Source organism: Cydia splendana, chromosome 11 (genome assembly GCF_910591565.1).
Source record: "Cydia splendana chromosome 11, ilCydSple1.2, whole genome shotgun sequence".
In the NCBI taxonomy this organism is placed as follows: Eukaryota; Metazoa; Arthropoda; class Insecta; order Lepidoptera; family Tortricidae; genus Cydia; species Cydia splendana.
Genome location: NC_085970.1, coordinates 16,167,030 through 16,193,998, shown reverse-complemented (window position 1 = coordinate 16,193,998; position 26,969 = coordinate 16,167,030). Strand labels below are relative to the sequence as shown.

General features: G+C 36.1%; 1 protein-coding gene across 1 annotated transcript; it reads left to right on the top strand.

Annotated features, from left to right (window-relative positions):
* Positions 1 to 23,709: 23,709 nt before the first annotated feature.
* LOC134795066 (alpha-(1,3)-fucosyltransferase C-like) lies at positions 23,710 to 25,451 on the top strand. Its single transcript, XM_063766905.1, has 2 exons — positions 23,710 to 24,735; positions 25,100 to 25,451. Exons 1-2 carry the CDS (start codon positions 23,714 to 23,716, stop codon positions 25,383 to 25,385), a joined length of 1,308 nt encoding a protein of 435 aa, XP_063622975.1. The 5' UTR covers positions 23,710 to 23,713; the 3' UTR covers positions 25,386 to 25,451.
* The last annotated feature ends 1,518 nt before the right edge of the window (positions 25,452 to 26,969 follow it).

Sequence of the window (26,969 nt, the reverse complement as noted above, 5' to 3'; positions counted from 1 at the left end):
GCAACGTTATGCACGTAGGTATATAGCGTTAACCCGCTTCGGAGCGGCGTGCAGTACCCCTAGTGTAAATTTCATTCTCATTTGCGTTGTGTCATTTTGTATTGGGATTTTAAGTTTCCGAAACGGCCCCCTTGACGCGCTGTCCAAAATCCCATACAAAGTGAGGCTTAACGCAACGCAAATGCGTACTCACGTCACACTATCGAATGTTTACACTAGGGATTCAGAGGGCCTACCGCAAACCACGTTCGACGTGTTGTCTCTCTGTCGCCCTTGTAAATTCATACGTAAGTGTGACAGGGAGACAACACATTGAACATAGTTTGCGGTAGGCCCTCTGATCCGCATCCAATGTGAAGACCGTGCCCACGCCTCACACTGGGACGTTCACTGCATGCTAACAATACCTATCAGTTACAAGCAAATCCGATGAATGACTCGACGTTACTGTACTTTTATTCAGGCAGTCGTTTTTAATGGTAAGCAAGAAATGAAGGCCAAAAAAATAAATTAAAATCTTTTATATATATATTTTTCGCCGAGTTCTAGACAAATCTAGCTCTACACAAATCTATTTATCCCATTCACCAAACAGATATTAATAGACGACCCACAGCCTAAACCGTAGAAAATTGGACTACATATATAAGGTAAGGTGGGGTCAGACTATCACCAGGGTAAGACTATCACTTGTACGGAATCCTCATACTGTTTATCTTGCCGCGAACAAAATAAACTATGTTAGTCTTAACCCACCTTACCTTTAAATGTTTTAAAGCTCCAAGCAGAAAGGATTATTTAAAATTAAATTTCTTGGGGGTGAAGGGGGTTTAGAGTTTTTAAAATCGTTTACGCTGACGTGGTCGCGGTTGGAAGCTTGTAAAACAAAATATGTACATGTGCACATATGTTTCCAATTTAGGCCACAAGATGGCAGAGGCTCCAACGCGCCCTATTGGCGTTTTCTACGACGTTTTCTGTGACATATGTCATCTTGACTAGGCCCCCTCTTGAGTTCCAATGCAATCGCTATCGCTTTTGATTTGAGGGGTCAATCCGACTCCCTCTTGGAATCGGAGAAAAACCGACATCTAAGGATTAGCGCACTTAGACATTAATTGAAGTCACGTTTAGGGGTTGTAAGGGCGGAGGGTCCAAACGTTGTGCTCACTCAAATAACTAGTTATACTCTGTATCTTCAGGTATTAAAAAAAACCGGGCAAGTGCGAGTCGTACTCGCGCACGAAGGGTTCCGTACCATAATGCAAAAAAAAAACGAAAAAAAAAGCAAAAAAAACGGTCACCCATCCAAGTACTGACCACTCCCGACGTTGCTTAACTTTGGTCAAAAATCACGTTTGTTGTATGGGAGCCCCATTTAAATCTTTATTTTATTCTGTTTTTAGTATTTGTTGTTATAGCGGCAACAGAAATACATCATCTGTGAAAATTTCAACTGTCTAGCTATCACGGTTCGTGAGATACAGCCTGGTGACAGACGGACGGACGGACGGACGGACGGACGGACGGACGGACGGACGGACGGACAGCGAAGTCTTAGTAATAGGGTCCCGTTTTACCCTTTGGGTACGGAACCCTAAAAAGCAAACAAAATCTACCCTCAAATAGCTTCTTAAGCCTGTTGAGTGTAGATGAAAATATTACATGATCAAATAATGTAGAAATCAAAACCAAAATATTACTTTGCTAATCCGCGAAAATAAAAAATAGCCTTTTCGCGGATTAGCAAAGTAATATTTTGGTTTTGATTAATATGAATTTCTGCAAAGTAACGCCTGATTCTATTCACCATAATAATGTAGATTACAGTCATTTCGTTCAGTGACAGATCCAGGCGGTTTTGTATTTGGTTGGTTAACCAATAAATGTTATAACTACCCGCAAATGTACAAATAACAATAACAATATTTTTATTGACAGTAAATTGTACTTTTATTTAAATTTAGGTATTTAAAGGTATAAAAAGATACAGACTATACTTTGGATTGAATCATACAATAATTAGTTGATTCTAACGTATTGTTTATGTTTAGATAAGTATACCAAAAAAAATATAGAAGTTATAATATTAGTTATATTTATTTACCATAAATTTTGTAAAAATTGTGGTCGCGAAAATTTATAGGTGGATTTTTGAGGTTAAAGTTCCACAAAAGCCTTCAATCACGGCGTTCGAACTTTAGAATTCGCTACTTGATTTGATATCGATTTGAGATTAATCGCAGTGCATTTTGTTTATACTTAAACATATGTATGTACCTACAATCAGCATCATTAGTAGCTCTTGAAACAACGTGCCAAAAGGAATACGTCTCCAAATAGAGGCACATCTCTTTCCTAAAACCAGACTACGGGTCAAAAGTATCTACACTTTTGACCCGTAGTCTGATCCACTACCTTTGCCAAAGTTATCGCATACCGCATATTGTACGGAGACACACGACACGAATTAGTCAGACATTACACATCTATACCTCTCACGCCGAATGAATGGTCCCTTGTAGACATTTTTGGGAACTTTAGCACATGATATATTTACTTAGACACTAGCTTTTGCCCGCGACTTCGTCTGCGTGGAATTAGTGATAGCAACTAAAGTAGATATAGCGCCTGGATAATGCTAATAGCAATCATTCAATTCGCGCATTGCTTACTTCAATTGAAGGGATGTTTACAAAAACAACATAACTGACTACACTGGTTGACACCTGAAACGATTAACAATGTTCTTAAAAAAGTGTAACCGCTCTAAGCAGTTATGTTGTTTTTGTAAACATCCCTTCAATTATTAGGCAATTCATTAACTCTTTCAATTCCCTTTGCACTCTCTTCAGGGATGATTTCCGACATTAAAAACTATCCTGTGTCCTTCCCCGGGTCTCAAACTATCTCTATACCAAATTTCAACTAAATCGGTTCAGCGGCTTAAGCGTGAAGAGGTGAAGAGGAGGACAGATACACTTTCGTCTTTATAATATTGGTATGGATGTGGATGTAAGATTAAAGTCATAAAAATACCTTAATATATACGGAAGTGCCGCACACTTATGGACGCTGTTTAAACCATCATCTTATTGAAGTTACAGGCCTATGATGATGACATACTTCTTAATTTTTTTTTATAAATTCCAACCAAAAGAGATTTGAAGTAACTCATCACATTCATTATTCATTTTTGGATCAATTGTTATTTAACTGCGAGTAATATCAAACCGAGTTAATACTTTGAAACTTCGAATGACGCCCAGCCCTCGAAGCGCAAACAATTCGGCGAAACACGCGCGCCGATTGACCGGAAATAGTAGCGGCTGTATTTACAACTTCCGGCCGGTGACGGGGAACAATTAATAACTTTTATCGCTTCCGGTGGCGTCGCGCGCAATTAGCCGGGCCATAAAAATCGTGATTGGGAGCCCTTCGGCTTTAGTATCGATAAAGTAGGTAGGGCCTAGCAGTGGTGGTAGTGTTGTCTTCACCAACACTACCTAGATACTTCAGTCTTCACTCGTCCTTTAAGAGTCCCAGCAAGCTCGGTTCTCCATCAAAACGCAGTTAGTAGAGATGCACCGGATATTCGGTTACTATCCGGTATCCAGCCGTTATTTTAATATCCGGCCGGTTACCGGATAGTGACCTACTATCCGGCCGGATACCGGATAGTAACTTTGCTTGATATCGGAGTAAACAAATTGGATTTAAGAAACAGTCACGGTCATAACTAATCGTACCAACTCGTTTATTAAATTTTGAAACAATTTAAATATACCACTCACTTGCACAAGCACTCATTTCGAACCTAGAAATGAGTCCGCGCGAACGTTCACTACAAAACAGATCAAAACCTGCATAATGCGCACCTTAAAAACCGAAATGTAGGTATAGTTCCGCGCGCGAATATTCAATAAGGTTAAGGTATATCTAGTCCTGTAAAAATATTTAAAGCCACGGACTCACAAAATGTCGTATCTTAGGTACTACTTACTACAAAAAATCCCGCTTTCCATTCTCTGCTTTTGAAGGTAAACACGTAGACACGTACCTTTGCATATTCCCGAGTCGGCCAAGCATGAGTTATCAGTCGCCAGGAAATGAGATTTTTGTCTACCCTCGAACGAACCCTGTTACCGCCTGTTTAGCGTGGAATGTATCGCTGAATCAAAGGAAACCGAGATACCGACTTCCATTTAAAAAGATGGATGATTGTGAAGTTAATTACATTTTCGCATAATAAAATCTTCTTTTACAATTTAACTTTTTTGCACGGAGCAATTAGTTACTTACCTACTTTAATTTGTTATTAAGGTTAGATTATATAGTTTGATATATGTTTGCTAATTGTAAAACTTTCTTATTCTAATAAAAAATCTTATTATAATCTTATATCCCTTGCTTTTAGATTAAATTTTATTAAAGGGCCTCTGCTCTGTTGGCTACGGCCCCACGCACGTCGCACGCCTCCCAAAGGTCCGAGACCCCATGGTCCCGAGATATGGAAAGACATACAAATAATAATTAAAATAAATAATAAAATGTCTTAACTAATAACTATTCATTATTTTAATTCTAGTTTCTTCTCTCTCCGTGGTCTCCAAGAACTTTATTTGTCTCTACTATTTAGTTTCTAATTTTCCTCCACAGCCTTATTTATATTAAACACTCTATGCTTCTTACCCCAGATTCATATCGCAATATTGCGGAATATCGCAATATAACTCAGTAGATATTAATGTAGAGTTTAGATTATCGAGCAATAGTCGGGACGTCGCCGACTGCAGATTAAACAAATATCACCCGAGCGGCTCTGAGCACTACGAACGGGTAGAAGTGGCTTGGATATAATTTTACTCAGAAGGGCTAAGATGGCCGGCTTTTTATCATTTGTCACCATGCCTGTCACGTTCTAACAAGTGCGAAAGTGACGCATGACATGACAGGTGATAAAAAGGCGACCATGATACAGATGTAGAGCTCGGGATAACTGGGTGCGCACTTGCGTAGCCAACGTGCAATCGTTAGCGCTCCATAGCGAGCGAAACGCAACTGTTACTGTCGCACTAGTGAGGAAGAGATGACTACGATCTACGGAGCGTTGACGATTGGCACGAGCTACGCGCCTTGAAAGGGATAAACTACACCACGAAACGCGTAAAACATTAATTTATAGAATGGCGTAGAGCACTGTTACTAGTGTTACTGGTGTTTCCAATATGACTTAAAACTCAGGTATCCATTTGAAGTGTCTTTACGCGTCAACAGCCCGCTCCACACTCGTGTGCGAAGCCGCGAACGCGAGTGTGGAGTCGATTTCGCTGATCTGCGATCTCGACTCCACACTCGCGTTCGATGATTCGCGCACGAGTGTGGAGGCGGCTAAATGCTTTTAGCGTGACATCTTTGATGTCAGCTTCTAACCCTTCCTAGGTCTGCGACGCCGCCGCAAGCTTTCGGCGCGTAATGCCGAGCAATATCAATACTACTGCAAGGAACCTGAGAAATGAACGCCGCAATAATATTGGAGCTGCCGATTGTCCCTACAGCTGAGATCTGAGATTGGTTTCCGAACGGCTCTGATTGACGATCATTTTGAAATCGGAGTGATTTCTGAAAGCAAGCTTAAAATGCTAAAGCTTTATCAGTTGGTAGAGAGTAATAACTAACGCAAGAATCTCCAAAAATGCGTTTTTTCATATTGAAATTTGTTGTTGCCTACTTACGAAAAACGCACAAGTGTAAGTTCGAAAAATTCTTCTTCTTCTTCGCGTTATCCCGGCATTTTGCCACAGCTCATGAGAGCCTGGGGTCCGCTTGAAAACTAATCCCATAATTTGACGCAGGCAATAGTTTTTACAAAAGCGAGTGCCATCTGACCTTCCAACCCCTGGGAAACTAGGCCTTATTGGGTTCAGTCCGGTTTCCTCACGGTGCACGGTGGTGTCGCATGACACCTACTGTTCATAAAATCCTTATTCAAGGAGTCGCAATAATATCTGAGCACCTGATCCCAATAGGCAATTTAAGTGAAGAGGCCCAGGAAGCGAGGAATAAGGATTTTAAAAACTATCGAGAGAGATTTAGTCGTAAAACTTGTAGATTCGACAACATGACAGATGTTTTTAATAGGCTCTTGGTTTCTTCTGATCCCATCATCACCTGCACACGACCTCTGCCAATTATTAATTCAAAAATATTTCACCCGGAAGCTGTCAACATGTTTATCGGTGAATATGTAACGTCATCATAGGAATATTTTATTTTTTAATATAAATATAATGTAAATAATTATTATTATAAGCACTACTTGACATTACGAATGTAGAATAGTATTTTTTTTGCTTAATTTTACTTATTGTAGTTTTGAGCACAGCAATGTATGGGCGGGTTCCAGTGTGCACCGATGATGTCCCAGCAAAATGTCAAAACAGAGATTTGTGCAACTACCCGACGAAAAGTGTATGGAAAAGTTTGGGGTAGACATCACATTTTCGAACCACCCATTACACATAATGTTAATTATTGTCAATAGTCCGACACGCAACACTCACAATATCCACGCACACGTTCGAAGATAGATCCTTTGGCTTTAACTTCTGTATCACTGGTTCCCAAGTTGGCGATAAGTTGAATCCATCCTCCCTATTAAAATTCCTGGGGTGTTTCTTGATTTCAATTGCTTCTCGCACAACTCGAGGATAATAATGGCGTTCAGTGGAGACAACTTTTGGTCTATGCAACTCAATCCAGTGATTTGTGCCAGATGTAAGAAGATGTTCGGCGATTGCGGATTTGTGTAATTGGCGATTTTTAACTGCCGCTATGTGCTCTTTCACCCTCTCTTGCACGCTCCGTTTAGTTTGTCCAATGTACCTACACACTTCCGCAGCTACAGTCTATTTTGTAAACGCCCGGATTTTGGTACAATGGTGGAATGACATCTTTTGGACTGCGCATCAGATCTGGTACTTTGAATAACGGCTTGTATACAGACTTGATGGAGAATTTCTTAAGTACTGCTCCAATTTTGTCCGTTATCCCTTTCACATACGGTAGAAACGCTGGTTGTCTGTTGACCTCTGGATGTCTTTCCGTTCTCTTCGGCTTACGTTTCATCCTCCCACGGTATCCATTCTTCTCCAGCACAGCTTGGACATGGGCTAGTCCCGTTAGACGCGTTAGACCCGTCTATAAATGTGAGTTAATATGTGTTCAAAACGCGAAAGTCTAAAATATTATATTGAAATATTGGCCTACACCGAAAAGAAACAGGTAATTATCATAATGATATGTATTTTGTACAATACGTCTGAGAAACTTACCAAAAATTACGTAAGAACAACAGTCAACTTACATTATATTAGAACCTTTCAGGCCCGGGCCGGGGCGTCCGACACTTCAGTTTTCTATAAGCATCACGCGATCACTGATTACATATATGCTATAGAAAAAGTGTTGGAAGCCTCGGCCCGGGCCCGGACCGTTCTAGCGTGAGTCATCCTTTAACACATTCAACACCAAGAACCCGACTGTCGGGTACACTGTTCGTAGCGACTACGCGCTACATACGACGAAACCGTGGCTACGCGCTACGAGCGTAACCCGTAGCACTTAGTGGTATTGAATGTGTTAAGCATTAAGCAACGACAAATACATTGGTAATTCATATTTTAGTATCTCCCTCCAATAGTACATTACGATACATGTGCGAAAGTAGGAAATTCACAACGAGTCGCGATAAATTGAAACACGACCGAACCGAGTGTTTTAAATCGACACGAGTTGCGAATTACCTTTTCGCACGTGTATTGTACAACGTTTTACAGTACATATAGCCCATTAAATTTTTGACATAGGCACGTATTGTCCTTAATCTCGCCCTATGCAGGCGTGGCTCACTCCGCGATTTTGTCGCTTTGCTACAGGTAGCTAAAAGTACATCCGTTCCGCCCCAATTTTGGGGAAAGCCATAAGCCGCGCGTGGCGCTGTCGCCACCTAGCGGCCATATCTGTGCTGATCGTAACAGACGCGTTTTGTTAGAGAGTGAATCTTCTGTACCTAGTACTATTATTTATTCTGTGCCCTAGGGAGGTAAAATATGCATATGTACTGTAAAATTAGTTTTACGTAACAAATTACGTTATCATTTCGGTGTTTGCAAAACCGACTGTCTCAGGCATCTTTTTAATCAAAATAAATGTTTAAAATTAGGTCTAGCTAATGTTACGTGCCTAGCGGAGATGAATAAATGTTTGCCGTGCTCCCGACTCAGGGGAAATTACAAAATAGCCAGTAGCAGAAATGCTTAAAGTCTAAAAAATGTGTTCATCTTACATTTGGAACATACCTCATGACCTTTTTAACTTAATATTTTTCTAAAGGTGAAGGTAGATACACCTAAGGTATACACATACAGTGTAGTGCTAATTTTCGTTTTGTAGCGATTTGTAGAAGCAACGCGATCTGTCTGTCCGTTATCTCTCAGGGATAAATTACTGACTGAACTACTACTTTAAACCTGCGCTAAAACGTAATTTTTTGGCGGTAAGCGTGCGACTTTTAATCCAGAGGTCGCGGGTTTAAACCCCGGCTTGTACAATGAGTTTTTCGGAACTTATCTACGAAATGTCATTTGATATTTACCAGTTGCTTTTCGGTTAAGGAAAACACCATCAGTCAGCCGCGACCACGACCAGTGAAACCTGTGTCGAAATGTCGGTAAATCAAGGTAATTGAATAAAATTCGCGTTAGACCCGTCTATAAATGTGAGTTAAAATATTTCAATACTCGTAAGGCTTAATTTTTCTTTGCTGATGTGACTAAACTTGGCCGTCTCGCTGCCTACCATTTGTTTGTGAAGTTTATGGAGTTAGTTAGATAGTTAGGGCATATTGAGTTAGAAGCTTGGCTCTACATGAGATCTGATAACTTTTTGACAGTCCGAGTCATTATGGTCTCGTCTTGGCAACATTTTGCATGAAAATGTTTTTGGTGGGATTGAAATTTTCAAAATTACCCTTCTTTCGAAGTTATCCCGATTCACCTTATTTATTTAGGGATTACACCAGATAATAAACTTCTTAGAGTCAGACCAAGAAAAGTCTGCAGCGATTTTGATAGCCCACGCGGGCAAGTGTTATTTATATGTCATAATTTCATAGAAGTTTGACGTTTAAAATAACACTTGCACTGAATGGGCTATCAAAATCGCTGCAGACTTTTCTTGGTCTAACTCTAACCGTGTTCCGCTGGTTACTGTAACAATAAAACGTAATTGTACCTAAGCTCCGTATTGTTTTTCCAAACGAGCTTGTCCGTCCGTCTAACGAACCGTGCTCCGACAACTAGTAAACGAGGTTAGGACAACGGACATACATCTTTCTAGATCCCTCAAGTGAATTTTCGCGTGCATATTATCCCTACTAATATTATAAATGAGAAAGTAAATCTGTCTCTTCTTCTTCCCCGCGCTATCCCGGCATTTTGCCACGGCTCATGGGAGCCTGGGGTCCGCTTGACAACTAATCCCATGATTTAACGTAAGCACTAGTTTTTACCAGGGACCGGAACCGGTTACCTTAACCGGGGTTTTTCATAGGGTTATTTTAGAAGTGGTTATAAAAACCCCTACCATAACGGTAACCTTCTGATAAGGTAACACTTTGATTCGGTAACCGTATCAGATCGAGTTAACCTCGGTTACCGGTAACCGAAATAAAAACCCAGTCGATTCAGTTACCTCATAATAAGGTTTTGAACCAGTTCAAACGATTGTAATCTTTACGCACACTTAAATTGAACTTATTATTGAATAACCGTGGTTGGCATGGGCGGTCTATTAAGTCTCCAGCACAAACATGTTTCTTTGTCGGTAACTTCGCTTATTGTCAATTCAAACAATATTGTACTTTGACTCCTTAAGCTAAAATTGAAAACATTATTGGGCGATTACAGTATTATTTTGGAGCGACAGCCGCAGCGCAGCCATTCCTTTGTTTATCTTTATACTTTTATACCTGTGTGTTCCTATTGTTTTTGTTCATTTCGGAGCAATTCTAGTTTGGAATTTTTATCCATCCTATCCTAGCAATATCTGTTATTGTTTAGTTATATTTTTAATAGTGTCCGACCGAAACATGTTTTTTTGCCGAAACCGAAACCGAAACCGAATGTTCGGCTTTGGCTCTAGTTTCGGCCGAAACCGAAACCGAAACCGAAACTTTTGTAGACTTGTTAACATCGTTGAAAAAATGTCATAAAACCGCTTTTAGACACATATTATGGGGCTGTCAACACCCAATGTCCTTGAAATTGATGTTACTTACGAAGTTTTTTAAGAAAATTACTAGAGTTAGACCAAGATAATTCTGCAACGATTTTGATAACACACGCAGTGCAAGTGTTATTTTAAACGTCAAAACTATGAAATTATGACGTATAAATAATATTTGCACTAGTTGCACTGCGTATGCTATCAAAATCATTGCAGAATTTTCTTGGTCTAACTCTATTGATTCACCAGTCAAGCTAACATGTAGATACAGGGTCAACCAAAAAACCAACCAAAAACGCGAGCGCAGCGAGCGCGAATTTTTTTGTTAACAATGTCGCAAGGCCGGGTACCGACCTTCACCTGGGCCTAAAAGTCCGAAGTGCCCCAGTGAAGCGAACTTTCATGCGAAGTCAAAGCCGTGCTTCAGGCTTCAGGATAAGTAGTTGAGCACAGACTCCAACCAATGTCCATTGTATAAAAAAAAGCGAGACCGCAGGCCGAGCATGGCGCAGCGAGGCCAAAGGCTAAGCTGAAGTAGAGGACATGTGGAACACAAACCAATGGTAAATTGAGGTAAAAAGTGAGGCTAAGATCGAGCATTCGTATGAAAAACTGTACTGGGGACACTTTTAAGGGTTTTTTCTTCGTTTTAATCAATAGTCAGCTGTTCAGGCTCGCAAAATATTAACTATTGAGAAAATCAACTTTGCGGCACAGTTGAGAGTGGCCTTTAGCCTCGCTTAAAATTTGCCATTAGAGGTAGATAGGAAAATGACTGAATAAGTAAGTGAATAAGAGCGAAAGACATCGTTCGACTCGGGTCGAGCTGATACTCGGCCAACGGCTACGTGCGACAGTGCTATCTCATTCACTCCGATACAATTAGACAGTGTGCGCGTTATAGTTATTGACAGCCTCTTAAGACTGCCTCGACCGTCCAGTGGTTCCCTCATTAGTGGAATTGTGTTTTATAATAAACCAATTAATTTCTGTACCTATACATGAATTAGTATATGTAGGTATTAATATTGTTGTCCTACTTATTCCCCAACTTTTGGTCTTTGTCCGAAGTACCATTTCGTAAGTTTCGGCCCGGCCGAAAGGTTCGGCCATTTTTTGGCCGAAACCGAAACTACAGCCGAAACATGATTTTTTGGCCGAAACTGGCCGAAACCGAAACCGAACCTTCGGTCGGACACTAAATTTTTAATGCTACTTAGATATTATTTTTCTATTTTCGGGTTCAAACTTGGTATGTACCTACAGATTAAAGACTGATTTAAGGAAAAAATTTAACCTAACTAGTAATTTTACTGGTAGTTATAGTTTATCTTTAGATAGAGTGATTAAAAAAATCACGTTGTGATAAAGATACATGCGTTAGCGGATTGTGGTAGATATTTAACCATTGTTGACAAATGACATAATACCTAATAATGAGCTTATTTTATAATAAGCAATTACTTTTAAACGTTTTCAGATGCGGTAAGTTGTGTCAGCTAAAAGTCGTAATTTACCTTGTTTTGCTTAATGCAGCGAGCAGAAAATATATATATTATCTATAGCAGTGATAACCTTATTTTAATACTTCAAATCTTTCATTAATACCAGAATTCATTATATTTATTTAGTATCTGTAACATTGGAAAGGTGAAATAATTATGATTAAATTAAATAGATACATACTTAGTAAGCAGTGTTGGGCATTCAAGAATAAAATCATAATTTGAATAAGAATTCCTAAGAATAAAATCATGTTGATTTATTCCCGTCCAAATTATTCAAATAAAAAATTTAATATCAAGTAAATGTAATCATGATTTTATATTCTTAATAATATTCCTGGATTAAAATGTAGTCTGGGTGCCGTATAGATAGAAGTAAATAATAATAGTTGTCTAATTTATACCTAATTTTATTCAATAAAATCTTAAGAATTTAATTTACTGCCGCATAGTCTTTGTATTGGTCGATACCCGTATTGCTTTTAATCTGATAACTAAATCATCAGGTACAATTCAGCTGATCTGCTCGGATGGTGGATAGCGAAACACTTCAATGGCTCACTGTGCCTAATTTAATGTAAAAAAATAAAATACCGGCCAAGTGAGAGTCGGACTCGCGCAGGAAGGGTTCTGTACCATTACGCAAAAAACAGCAAATAAATCATGTTTGTTGTATGGGAGCCCAACTTATATATTTATAATATTCTGTTTTTAGTATTTGTTGTAATAGGGGCAACAGCAATACATAATCTGTGAAAATGTCAACTGCCTAGCTATCACGCTTCATGAGATACAGCTTAGTGACAGGCAGACGGACAGCCGAGTCTTAGTAATAGGATCCCGTTTTTACCCTTTGGGTACGGAACCCTAAAAAATATGTTTTTAAAGGTATGATAAGGAATAGCTCGATATGGTGTATTCCTATTTCTCTCCGCCGGGCACAGATGGGAATAGGCACTTCATTTAAATCATTCCCATATGTCCCCACCTCATGTATCGCGGCGGTCACGTTGGGCAGGAACAAATGGGGAAAGTATTCATGATTTTTTGTTTTCGAATTATGTTTAGTATGTAGTTTCAGTGTCCGAGTTACTACCGAGACTCATTGTGTTTTTAAAAGTTCAGCTGATATTGATGATATTTAAAATTTTTGTACTCATTATTAGACGGAAATGAATAGGTATTAATATCGTTTGACACACTGCCTACCGCACGTGTTTAGCAAATGCTGACGAAAAATTCACCACGCCACGACTTAATCTTATTGTTATTGCCAATGAGTAATAAATGACGGTCTCAAGTGGAAACACAGCAAATAATACAATACAATTCATGCTGCGATCTGCGACATTCTGCAAATCTAGTGATAAGCGTAGGACTATTTTCTTACCTGATGTAATTTGCTATCTCATTCACTTTCCGTAGGTGTGAAAGAGATAGCATACGTAAAGACCTCAAGGCTGATAAGAATAATAAACAAAATATGACATACTTAATTGGCAAAGGAATATACATTCAACCATCATAATCATAATTTCGCAGTTTACTTTATATGTAGTTTCATTATCAAATTATCATCGCCGTTTCGAAGGCTCCAAAAAAATGTACATATCTATCACAATATAATCTTTTACGCTAAAAAAAATTCAAATCAATCCGACCGTTGAAAAGAGGGGTGAAATTCATTTTACTAACTTTATACATTGTACTACAAAAGTTAAATTAATTGAGTATAACATTCTAATTTAATAAGACGTTATTTAGAATAATCCTACATTAGGTATAAATATTCCGTTTTTTATTTTTCATTTAAATAAAAGTGACATGATTTATTAACTTTCATTTTATTCTAAAATAACGAGTGCAAGAACTATTCTAATTCAAATCTATTGGATTAAGAATAAAATTTCTGTGTTTATTCTTCTTCGTATTCAAGTAAATTTTAGCCCAACTTAGTATGCTTTCTACATTCCAACAAAACTTTCTTCTACAATTCACGGGATTTTTTTAAAACCCGAAAGAGTAAAAGGAAATAGGTAGTAGTAGGTAGTAATGTATGTAGTATTTTTTTAGACTCCGCTGTCCGTCTGTCTGTCACCAGGCTGTATCTCATGAACCGTGATAGCTAGGCAGTTGAAATTTTCATAGATTATGTATTTCTGTTGCTGCTGTTACAACAAATACTAAAAACAGAATATAATAAATAAATTAAATAAAAAAAAAATTAAAAAAAAAACAAAAAAACAAAATAAACAAAAGAAACAAAAGAAACAAAAGAAACAAAAGAAACAAAATAAACAAAGTAAACAAAGTAAACAAAATAAACAAAATAAACAAAATAAACAAAATAAACAAAATAAACAAAATAAACAAAATAAACAAAATAAACAAAATAAACAAAATAAACAAAATAAACAAAATAAACAAAATAAACAAAATAAACAAAATAAACAAAATAAACAAAATAAACAAAATAAACAAAATAAACAAAATAAACAAAATAAACAAAATAAACAAAATAAACAAAATAAACAAAATAAACAAAATAAACAAAATAAACAAAATAAACAAAATAAACAAAATAAACAAAATAAACAATATAAACAATATAAACAATATAAACAAAATAAACAAAATAAACAAAATAAACAAAATAAACAAAATAAACAAAATAAACAAAATAAACAAAATAAACAAAATAAACAAAATAAACAAAATAAACAAAATAAACAAAATAAACAAAATAAACAAAATAAACAAAATAAACAAAATAAACAAAATAAACAAAATAAACAAAATAAACAAAATAAACAAAATAAACAAAATAAACAAAATAAACAAAATAAACAAAATAAACAAAATAAACAAAATAAACAAAATAAACAAAATAAACAAAATAAACAAAATAAACAAAATAAACAAAATAAACAAAATAAACAAAATAAACAAAATAAACAAAATAAACAAAATAAACAAAATAAACAAAATAAACAAAATAAACAAAATAAACAAAATAAACAAAATAAACAAAATAAACAAAATAAACAAAATAAACAAAATAAACAAAATAAACAAAATAAACAAAATAAACAAAATAAACAAAATAAACAAAATAAACAAAATAAACAAAATAAACAAAATAAACAAAATAAACAAAATAAACAAAATAAACAAAATAAACAAAATAAACAAAATAAACAAAATAAACAAAATAAACAAAATAAACAATATAAACAATATAAACAATATAAACAATATAAACAATATAAACAATATAAACAATATAAACAATATAAACAAAATAAATAATGTAAATAACATTAATAAAATGAATATTATTAATCAAATAAACTACATTAATAAAATAAATATTATTGCTAAAATAAATAACATTAATAAAATAAATAATATTAATAAAATAAATCAATTATAGTAAATAAATAAAAAAGTAAAAAAAAACTAAATTAAGAAAATTAACAAAGTTAACAATTAATAACTTAACTAATTTTTTTTGTATTTTACTGACGGCACATCACTAAATACGGATGTAGCAAACCTATAAGCAACCGATAATAAAGGTTACCATAACTGAATAAAAACCTGTTAAAAACCCCTAACAAAAACCCTATCGCGATGGGGTTTTGAGATTAACTCGGTTAAAGGTTAGGGTTACCGTTTCAATAAGCTTACCATTACAATCAGGTAACAGCATGATAGGGTTACCGAATGATACGGTAACCGAATCGATTGGGTTACCGAATGGATAGGATTAAGCGTAAAGAGGGGTTTTCCGGTCCTTGGTTTTTACGAAAGAGACTGTCATTTGACCTTTCAACCCAGAGGGGAAACTAGGCCTTATTGGGATTAGTCCGGTTTCCTCACGATGTTTTCCTTCACCGAAAAGCGACTGGCAAATATCAAATAAGTTCCGAAAAACTCATTGGTACGAGCCGGGGTTTGAACCCGCGACCTCCGGGTTGAAAGACGCACATTCTTACCGCTAGGCCACCAGCGCTATTCAACTTTGTTAAAGTAACTCTGTCTGTATGTCCGTTGCCTCTTCACGCTTAAACCGTTGAACCAATTAAGATGACATTTGGTACAAATGGAGATAGTTTCAGGCCCGGGGAAGGACATAAGATAGTTTTTATCAATCATCATCATCATTCTACGTAGACGAAGTCGCAGGCAGAAGCTAATAGTTATCTATACTTTTTTTCTTTATTGAGGGTTTTTGCCAAATGCCAGACTTATAGTGCCATCCGCCATGCAATCGAAATTAGGCTCTCATTTTAAAACTACATTCTGAAATAACATTAAAATTGACATTAATATTCAAGTAACATTTATACTTGGTGGAACATTTCTAGAGACTGAGCTGAAAGGATAGGGTTATCTAAGTGATTTACAATCGAGTTATTATCATCGTAAAGCTGGGTGAATAAGAAGTAAAAGAAAATTATTAAAATTAAATATTTTTATATTAATGATAACCCGACAAAGTTATTCACATTTTAAATTGACATTTGACGTCATTCAATAGGATCTATTTGCTATAGGGTTGAAACATACTTACAGATTTTTGAAGCACAAACTGTATCTCAAAAACGGATAGAAATATTAACGTAATTAATGAGTGAAAATTAAAGTAGGTACATAGCCTAAACAATTCATCGTTTGCGTAAAAGTCCTTCGTTCTGTTCTACCCGATATATCTTATCATTAACATTCGAAGGTTATGTAGTAGAAATAAATATGGAAGTATTTATATGCTCATATGTATGGGTATAACCTTCTTTAGTTATATAGGTACCTGATAAAGTCTGTTCGGAAAGAGAAGGGTCGTGGAATGTATTGAGCCCCATACATTCCACGACTTTTCTCTTTCCGCAAACACTCTATTATTGATATAAACATAGGTATCTTTGAGGTCGACTGTACATACGCCGTCTATTATAGATGTATATCTGTAGTTACGAGGTTACCAGATACGCAATGTCCGTTTCGTCTTAGTAACAATACGATTTGGTAGGAATTCCTGTAAATAGATAAACTATAGTATCGATAAAACAAAAGTAATCAACATTTTCTCGTTGTATCTCAATGCTGATACGTTGTGCGAGGAAGCCGCCAGCTTTTCGGTCATCAGTTACTCCAACCAGACGCTTCGCGGCGTGAATTTCATTTAAATTCACACTATATTCTATCACAAACATTGTATAATTATGTATAAGCTGTGATATGATGTGTGATATGTGATATTATAAACTATGATATAAACACAGCGATTTTTTATATAACTTATCATCCCGCCACAACCCGCTTTATTTTTCTGAGTATGGGTTGGGAAACTCGATAAGGATTCGAGGCTTTTGTGTCGGATATATTTTAAAAATTAATGCAAGAAAGCGAATTAATCCATATTATTGCATTTTACACACAATTTGTATTTGTACAAACAGCAACACCCCTAACTGTACAATGGTTCTTATTAGAAAGCGCATAAGGTCCACCGATGTACTGTCAACAGTGGGCGATACAAGCACGCTGGGATTTACAAGGTTAAGACAAATACAGTCGGCTGTGGAATCTTGTAGGAATCTTGTGGAATCTAATATGAATAAATATTTATTTTAAGTAAATTTGGTCAGGGTCAAAGCTGCATTTCGTGGAATGATTAGATATGATAGATATCTATTAATTCTCGTTATCCATATATGGTGATAATGATAACACGTGGGTATTGAAACGGTGTCAGTCGATAGTGTACCTACACACGGTGTGTCTATCACCTTTCAACCACCATATTTGTGTCGGTTGATACTTGTGATATTTTAAAGGATTTTTTAATAAACGTGGTAAGTCAATAACACTCACTCAGTATTACACTGATATTCGCTACCGCTTCTATACCTCGTTTTTTTAGCATTAGTAAAATGGTAAACAATCTTGGCGTGTCTTTTTATTGAAAAACAGTTTTGAAAAATAAGTTACAGCAATATGTAACAATTATATAGCGAGGATATATATTTATATTTACATTCTTTTGGTTTCATAAGTTAAAGTTACAATTTTTTAAAGCGTTTTTCAATAAAAAGACATATCAATTTTGTTTGCCATTTTTCTAATGCTAAAAAAACGAGGTATAGTTCAGCCCTAGTAGCACGGTCGCATTTTTATCATTTGTCACCATGCCTGTCACGTTCTAACCAGTATGTAAGTGCGAAAGTGACGGACATAGTGATAGTCGATAAAAATGGAACCATGCTGAGCCCGCAGATTAGCAAACAATTTGCACAGGTTTTCTAAAATCCGACCACCTTAGGTTCTCATATCAACAGCTAGGTCCATTTTGGCGCTCCTCTATACCTATATAGTAATAGTATATTATGCATAGCAGTTATTGCCAAATTTATGTACACTTAGCGTGGTCGACGCTGCTTGTTACTCATTTGACAAACTTTAATGAATTATCATTGTTATAAGTAAAAAACTATAATGTTTCGATAAAAATCAAGATATCAATTCAACAAACTCGAATTATTAAAAAAATATTACATATAAAAAATATTACAGGCGCCTATTACGCGTAATGTACAGAACTTTGTATTTACAATAAAATTTAAATAATAAAGAAAAACAATTAAATTACCGTTTTTTGGAATGCTAAATTTGACTAAAAATAAGCAGTTATGGCCATGGATTAAAGAAAATGACCCTGTTATCTATTATATCAACTTATTATAAACACAAGATAAGAATGAAACGGCCCTGTGTGAATCGTGTCGACGCATTTTAGTCACGCTTACTCGTATTGATATTGCTGAATGCCAAACGGTAGTGACTTGACATCACTTGACATAGAATTGCGAGTTGGAGATGCAATAGGATAAATTGCATTGCAATTTGACAGTCATTTGTCATATCCAAAAATCGCACATGCCAATATCGTTGATAAGTAATAAGAATAAGCTATTTGTAAAATGATAACCTTATTTATACTTAGTTTTTAACGTCGTTACTTATAACGTTGAAAAAAGGAAAACAATCTGGACGTGTTTTTATTGAAAAACACTTTTGAAAAATAAAATAGGTACGTCACGGCAAATATGCAACAATTATAAGTCTTAAACGATAATTTACCTTATTTTGCTTTCATAAGTAATAGTTACTGAGTTTTAAAAAGCATTTTTCAAACAAAAGAAAAGTCAATTATGTTTACCATTTTTCTAATGCTAGAAAACGAGGTATGGCACGGGTTACACAAAACCTTAACAAACTAGTGATTATTCCTTTTTTTGAAATAATTGAATTTAATTTAATTTTTAATTTAATTTATTTGGGAAACATACAGCACATAATAATACAATAAGGTAAAATATATACCTAGTTGGAACATAAGCCAAAACAGTATCCACTTATAACTAATACAAAATACATTACTCCGAAAAAAAAAATTAGTATTTTGAATTTAGAAGTTGGTTTAACAGTAACATTCAGCAAATAAGATATTCCACAAGAACGAAAAAAAAAAATACATATGTATATATATATATACTAGCTGTGCCCGCGGCTCCGCCCGCGTGGAATTCGGTCTGTGTCAGTAAGCGGCTTATTTCTGAGCCTAATTTCTCTCCCTCTCCCCTGAAGGCGGAACTTGAAGTAAAGTTGACAGATGGATATGCTAGAGGACTGTAGTCCAGATAAAATATTTTACAATTAGGTACCACTAAATAAAACTGAACTCCAAAATCAATAGTTTTTTCGCCCTTATTTAAATTTTACACGTGATTTAAACGACAGAGTAGTAGATGTACTTATATCGGACGATACAGTAAGGTATACGCGCGCGAGCGAAAGCGAAGCGGCCTGCCTGGCTAGAGCGCCACCCACTCACCGTGGTCTTCTTCAGACTCCTGAGGAAGACCACGTGCCCCTTGTAACCTCATCGCGTTGCGAGACTTTCGCGAATGATTCGATTTTTTTCGGGAAGGCATGGTAATTAATGCGTATAAAATGTGAGTCCCAAATCGTTTGACTCCGCAAACGACCAGTTCCGGATTAAGATATTTTGATGCCCTAAGCATTTCTAGACCATGGTGCCCCCTGTCCCTAGCCCTAGGGTCATCGAGATTACATTGATTTTTTTTGGTAAGTTGAGTGACGTTCATTGACGCATTACAGCTGAGAATGGAAATCAGTCACATAATTTTATCACGAAAATTGACTGTGCCGCAGCAGTAACGTTGCAACAGAGTAATGCTGCTGCAGTCGCCATATGTTAGAAAGTGATTGAAAACGCGAGCGAAGCGAGCGCGAAATTTTTTTGATATAAAAACGCAATTTGATAGACAGTTGTACATTTCTACTTTTAGTATGGAAATCAGTCACATAATTTTATCACGACAATTGACAGTGCTGCAGCAGTAACGTTGCAACAGAGTAATGCTGCTGTAGCCGTCATATCTTAGAAAGTAATTGAAAACGCGAGCGAAGCGAGCGCGAAAATTTTTCGATATAAAAACGCAATTTGATAGACAGTTGTATATTTCTACTTTTAGTATGGAAATCAGTCACATAATTTTATCACGAAAATTGACAGTGCTGCAGCAGTAACGTTGCAACAGAGTAATGCTGCTGCAGTCGCCATATCTTAGAAAGTGATCGAAAACGCGAGCGAAGCGAGCGCGAAATTTTTTTGATATAAAAACGCAATTTGATAGACAGTTGTACATTTCTACTTTTAGTATGGAAATCAGTCACATCATTTTATCACGAAAATTGACAGTGCTGCAGCAGTAACGTTGCAACAGAGTAATGCTGCTGTAGCCGTCATATCTTAGAAAGTAATTGAAAACGCGAGCGAAGCGAGCGCGAAAATTTTTCGATATAAAAACGCAATTTGATAGACAGTTGTATATTTCTACTTTTAGTATGGAAATCAGTCACATAATTTTATCACGAAAATTGACAGTGCTGCAGCAGTAACGTTGCAACAGAGTAATGCTGCTGTAGTCATCATATCTTAGAAAGTAATTAAAAAACGCGAGCGAAGCGAGCGCGAAAATTTTTCGATATAAAAACGCAATTTGATAGACAGTTGTACATTTCTACTTTTAGTATGGAAATCATAATTTTATCACGAAAATTGACAGTGCTGCAGCAGTAACGTTGCAACAGAGTAATGCTGCTGTAGTCGTCATATCTTAGAAAGTAATTGAAAACGCGAGCAAAGCGAGCGCGAAAATATTTCGATGTAAAAACGCAATTTGATAGACAGTTGTACATTTCTACTTTTAGTATGGAAATCAGTCACATCATTTTATCACGAAAATTGACAGTGCTGCAGCAGTAACGTTGCAACCGAGTAATGCTGCTGTAGTCGTCATATGTTAGAAAGTTATTGAAAACGCGAGCGAAGCGAGCGCGAAAATTTTTCGATATAAAAACGTAATTTGATAGACAGTTGTATATTTCTACTTTTAGTATGGAAATCAGTCACATCATTTTATCACGAAAATTGACAGTGCTGCAGCAGTAACGTTGCAACCGAGTAATGCTGCTGCAGTCGCCATATCTCATAAAGTGATTGAAAACGCGAGCGAAGCGAGCGCGAAATTTTTTTGATATGAAAACGCAATTTGATAGACAGTTGTACATTTCTACTTTTAGTATGGAAATCAGTCACATAATTTTATCACGAAAATTGACAGTGCTGCAGCAGTAACGTTGCAACAGAGTAATGCTGCTGTAGCCGTCATATCTTAGAAAGTAATTGAAAAGGCGAGCGAAGCGAGCGCGAAATTTTTTTGATATAAAAACGCAATTTGATAGACAGTTGTACATTTCTACTTTTAGTATGGAAATCAGTCACATCATTTTATCACGACAATTGACAGTGCTGCAGCAGTAACGTTGCAACAGAGTAATGCTGCTGTAGCCGTCATATCTTGTCTGAGGTTGTTTTACCTCGAAGACTGCAATGCTGATGCAGCCTGCGCGTTTTTTTGCCTATGATGGTTGGTTTTGGTGCCCCCTAGACGTGGTGCCCTAACCAAGTGCTTATTTTGCTTAAAAGGATTAATCCGGCACTGCAAATGACAGAGGTCAATGCTTTTTTTTTTCAAAGTACCCACCCACCTTCGTGGCTATTATCTATTATTAAGTGCGAGACGATACCTCCGTATGAATATGGATTTGATATGGGTGCGATATAATTACGATTAGGTATAATTCATGATGGAGAAAATTTATAATTTTAAATAGTTATGCAATTATACGCGTGTTGATATGTGTGTTTATTTTACCACTACCAAAGACATATGTAACTTCGTATAAGACGAATAAAGTCTAAGGACAAAACGTGCCTCGGATTTCAAGAAAAAGTCATTCTCGAATAGATGCCGCACACACCTTTAGCCTATTCTCGGCTAGATGGCGTGACGACACCGTTTCATATTTAACAATTTTAACACATAGATATCAGTGAATGAACATGGATCAAAATGATATAAAAATAATAAAATCATTTATCCATATATATACTTTTTTTGATAATTTTATACGTTTTCATTTTGAGTTTTAGTCGTGTGTCGATAGATGGCAGTAAATTTACTGTGACTACAAAATTTACTATGACAGGACCCCTCTATACCATCTATTCTTTTTGCCACTACGTAACTATGTAAACTCATTTTTAGTTTTCTTGATTACTTAATGTTTACTCAGTTCCCCAAAAGATGGCACTGTGCAATGAGGGGCAATTAATTTACTGTCATTTAATTTTGTTGTATTATTAATGTATTAAATCAACATAATTATTCAATTATTTTTGTTGATATCCGTAACCCCTCTTCTAAACTTAGAGTTAATTTGGCAAAATCTTTCCTCGGTGGCTTATTCATGTCACAACGTATTAGATTCAGCGCCATCTGTTAGTTTACCAGGGTACTCAATAGTGGTAGCACATATTTGACAAAAGTTTGCCCCTCCTTCCTAAGTAGCGCCATAAGATTCAGGGGCAAACTTAAGTCAATCGAGTGTTGTGGCTACCCCCCCTTTTAGGGGTTGAATTTTTATACCCTATAACCTGGCCGGGAATTTTCTCGACAGATTAGTAAAGTTTTCATTAAAATCCGTTCAGCCGTTTTCACGTGATGCGCGTTCAAATAAACAGACAAACAGATAAACAGATAAACAGACAAACAGACAAAAATTCTAAAAACATTTGGAACGTGTTCTGTTATCGATTTTAAGTATCCCCAGCCAACTTTTTTTCAAATATCTTCCATGTACAGACTTTCGACCGTCTTCAGCTTTATTATATGTATAGATATGTATTTTTTTTTTCGTTCTTGTGGAATATCTATATATCTATCTATATATATATATATATACATAAAATATATAACAAGCATCATTTAGAATTTGGAAAATAACAAGCACACTTTACAATTTAGAATTTGAAATTACAAACAAAAGGTACAATTACAATAACAATTAGAACAATACTAGACAAGATTACAATTTTATTACGAGCTACGAGTTTTATTTAGTTTGATGACAGAAACAAATCTATTACACTTATGCTGAAACAAATCAATGTGTGAAAATAATGATCCTTTGACTAACGATATTAGAATTACTTAAATTTGATCGATTTTCTCATCCGTATTCTCAACTTGTTGCATTACAGCCCTAGTGAATGAACCATTTGTTAGGTTTCTCCTGAAAATGTTCTATTTTACCATTGCAGGCCAAGACGTCGAACAGAGTGTTATTCTGCGCCCCTGAAACCACATTCTTGGACAAAATGGTGGTAAAAAAATATATGTCAGAACAAACAGTAAAATGAATGGAGACAAAACGATTGATTGAAACCATAAGTTTATCAAACACGAAATTTCACGTTACAACGCATAATGACGAAATACACTCTATTAAGTTCACCGCAAGTTGGATCCACCCGAGTTTCAAGATTTTCAAAGATATTTTATGTATTGCTATGTTTTGCTTTCTTCGTATTCATACTATACATGAACTGGTCTCAACTTTCCAACACAGATCTCGATGACCAAATAATCCAAGAAGCTTTGAATAATCCCGTTCTGGATCCACCTTTTGCAAACCAATATACTCCTAGCATAGAAAATACTACTCGTAATTTTGACCAAAATAGCCTAAAGTACATATTGCTTTGGACACCAAAATCTTCTCTTCCGTTCAACTTTTTTGGAACAGGACAAAGCGTATTTAAAAGGAACAAGTGTGAGTTTACAAATTGTTATGTGACTGCTGACAGAAGATATTTCAAAGGAGACCTCACAAAATTCGATGCCGTAGCTTTTAATGGGCGAAACTTGAGATACGTACAAGCATCAGAGCTGCCCCAGCAAAGATCGCCTCATCAGAAATACATTTTCTTCAACGTAGAGTCTTCTACTTACCAACCGGTCTGCAACCCTTGGTGGGATAACTTTTTCAACTGGACATCCACTTACAAGCTGAACTCTGATGTAATGTACTCGTATATTTATATAAGGGATATGAATGGCGTACACGTTGGACCTAGAATAGATATGGACTGGGTTAAAGCTATGAAAGAAATTGATGACACGTTAAAAAAGAAGTTGAAGAGTAAGAAGAAGGCGGCAGCTTGGTTTGTATCTCATTGCATCACTAGAAGTAAGAGAGAGAAATATGTGAAGTCACTTCAGGAGGCGTTGGAACCTTATGGGTTGGCCGTAGACATATACGGACATTGTGGTACGTTAGTGTGCCACGGGTATCAGGAAAAGAAGTGTTGGGCTAAGGTATCCTCTGATTATTACTTTTATCTTTCCTTTGAGAATGCTTTCGCGGAAGACTACGTGACAGAGAAGTTGTTGACCGCGTTGAATAATGACGCAGTGCCGATTGTGCTAGGAGGATCCAACTACACCAGGTACTTTGTTCAATAATCACTTTAAATCCAATAACAAATCAGCCCTTGCAGCTTGTTGAAGAAATTAGCCAACTTATTGGCAGTCCAACTAATACATTTATTCTCTTTATGTGGATAACCACTACGATATGATATAATACTCTTCATTGGAATCCTAACAATATAATCAATTTTAAGTAGTCTAAGTCAATGTAAATAGGGCACGGAATGGGGAAGTTTTGTAAGGTATCATTTTTAAAACATGTGATCTTCGCAATTAGTTAGTGTCAGTTTTCGAGGACACTAGTCCAATTTTCCAATCACTTTACTTTTGCATGTCACAGGCAAACAGCGACATCTACTGTAAAGTGTCACCTTTTCCCAGGTTCGTCCCGCCCGGCTCCTACATCGACGCCCGTCACCACGAGCCAGAATCCCTGGCCCACGTCATGGCGGACATCATAGCCAACCCGAGCAAGTACCACGAGTTCTTCCGATGGCGGAACCACTACAAGTACTCCGAGCCAGAACAAAAAGAGGACGTGTGCAACTTGTGCTCGGCGCTCAATGATGAGAATATGGTGACAATGGAGTCCACGTATCCTCATTTCAGGAGTTGGTGGAATCCGGACTGGGAAGAGAGATGTCAAGAGGACAATTGGAGCACTTGATCTTAATTGACATGGACATTGGACATTTTGGTTGAACTCGATCGCAATATTATTAAAGAGTGTTTTTATATGGCCTACCTGTAGGCAGACAATACCGTCTTTGCTCACAAGAAACAACTGCCAGACAGATCTGACGGATACCTACCTATTAATGAAAATTGAAGTAAACTGGCATTTTTATTACTTTAGTACAGCGGTCGGCAACCTTTTAGCAGCCAAGGGCCACATAGTAGTTAACGAAGTTGACGCGGGCCGCACTTTGTTAATATTAATGACTTTATCAGACATTGTCGTTTGTCAATATTACATACAAAATAGCCAAGGAGCGCTTGTTGCCGACCGCTGCTTGAGTATAATTATATTAAACTTAAAGTGGAGTCCAATAGAAAACAATAATGTAAACAAACCACTTGAATTTTTAGTCGCTATTGGCGACATGTTACGGGCCCGTCGGGGACAATTTAAAATATGTCTCACGAAAGTTTAATATCGAGTAAACAAACCAATTTACCTCAGGTAATTTCTTCTTAATTTCCCACTTTTTGTGGACAACCATGATTTTATATCAATTACTGGTTAAAATACTGTATGTTTCTAATAATATTTCAATAAAAACAACCATCGTTAAACTTTTACGTCAAGTGCTAACAACATCTGCCATATTTAATTACATTATTTGTTTTTTTTGTATTGAACTCTACCTACAGTAGTCAAGAAACTCGTGAAAAACAAAACGTCGCTCTTTTGTTGTTTAAAAAGGACTTTTTTAAAGACAGGTGACGCAACTGGAAAGAAATTGAATTTAAATTTCCTAAAGCGTTCTTTGTACAACAGGGGCCCTGTTGTACAAAGAACGCATTATTTTTTATCATTATTTCTTTTATTACGCTTTCCCATTACTTTTATTTTATTGCTAGTCACAATGGAAAGTTCTTCTTTGGACGCTTTGAGAGATAATTGTGGTGAAATCTGTTTTGTTGAATTTGTTTTGAACTTTACTTTGCCGTTTAATGATTGTGGTTTAACGTTTTATGTTTGATCTTTGAATAACAAATAAATGTATGTCCTGCGCATGCATTAATTATATGTGTTTTTATCTGCACAGCAATATTGTCTATGCAATAAAACAATATTTATTTAAAATGAGCTTAGTAAATTATGATGTGAATTTGAATTAAATTCCAGTCCATTCTTCATAAAACTAAACCAGCATAGGTAGATAATAAACATATGAAGTAAATACAGCAATTTTTAATCGACTTAACAACCCGCTTTCATATTTAAAGTAATGTCTTGGGAAACTCGATAAGCATCTGAGGGTTAAGTCTGATTTAATTCAAATTAATGTAAAAAATCGAATTAATCCAAATTATCACACATCTACCTTCCTAAACTATTGTTCTAAAAACACGGTGTCTTTAATTTCTAAGCTTTCAGTTTGGCAATCCATTTCTGTCAGTAGAAAAAGGCAGCTAATTTAAAAAATGTAGGCGCGAAGGGTTGTCCTCCCATAGATTTTTTTTTTATTATTTATTATTTTATCATATTACAAATATTACAATAATCGGACAATAGTACCGTAAA

Bases quoted from the DNA above. Each gene is read 5' to 3' on its own strand.
- LOC134795066 (XM_063766905.1), top strand. From the start codon at position 23,714: ATGACGAAATACACTCTATTAAGTTCACCGCAAGTTGGATCCACCCGA. The intron at 24,736-25,099 runs GTACTTTGTTCA...ACCTTTTCCCAG, and splicing joins GGAGGATCCAACTACACCAG to GTTCGTCCCGCCCGGCTCCT.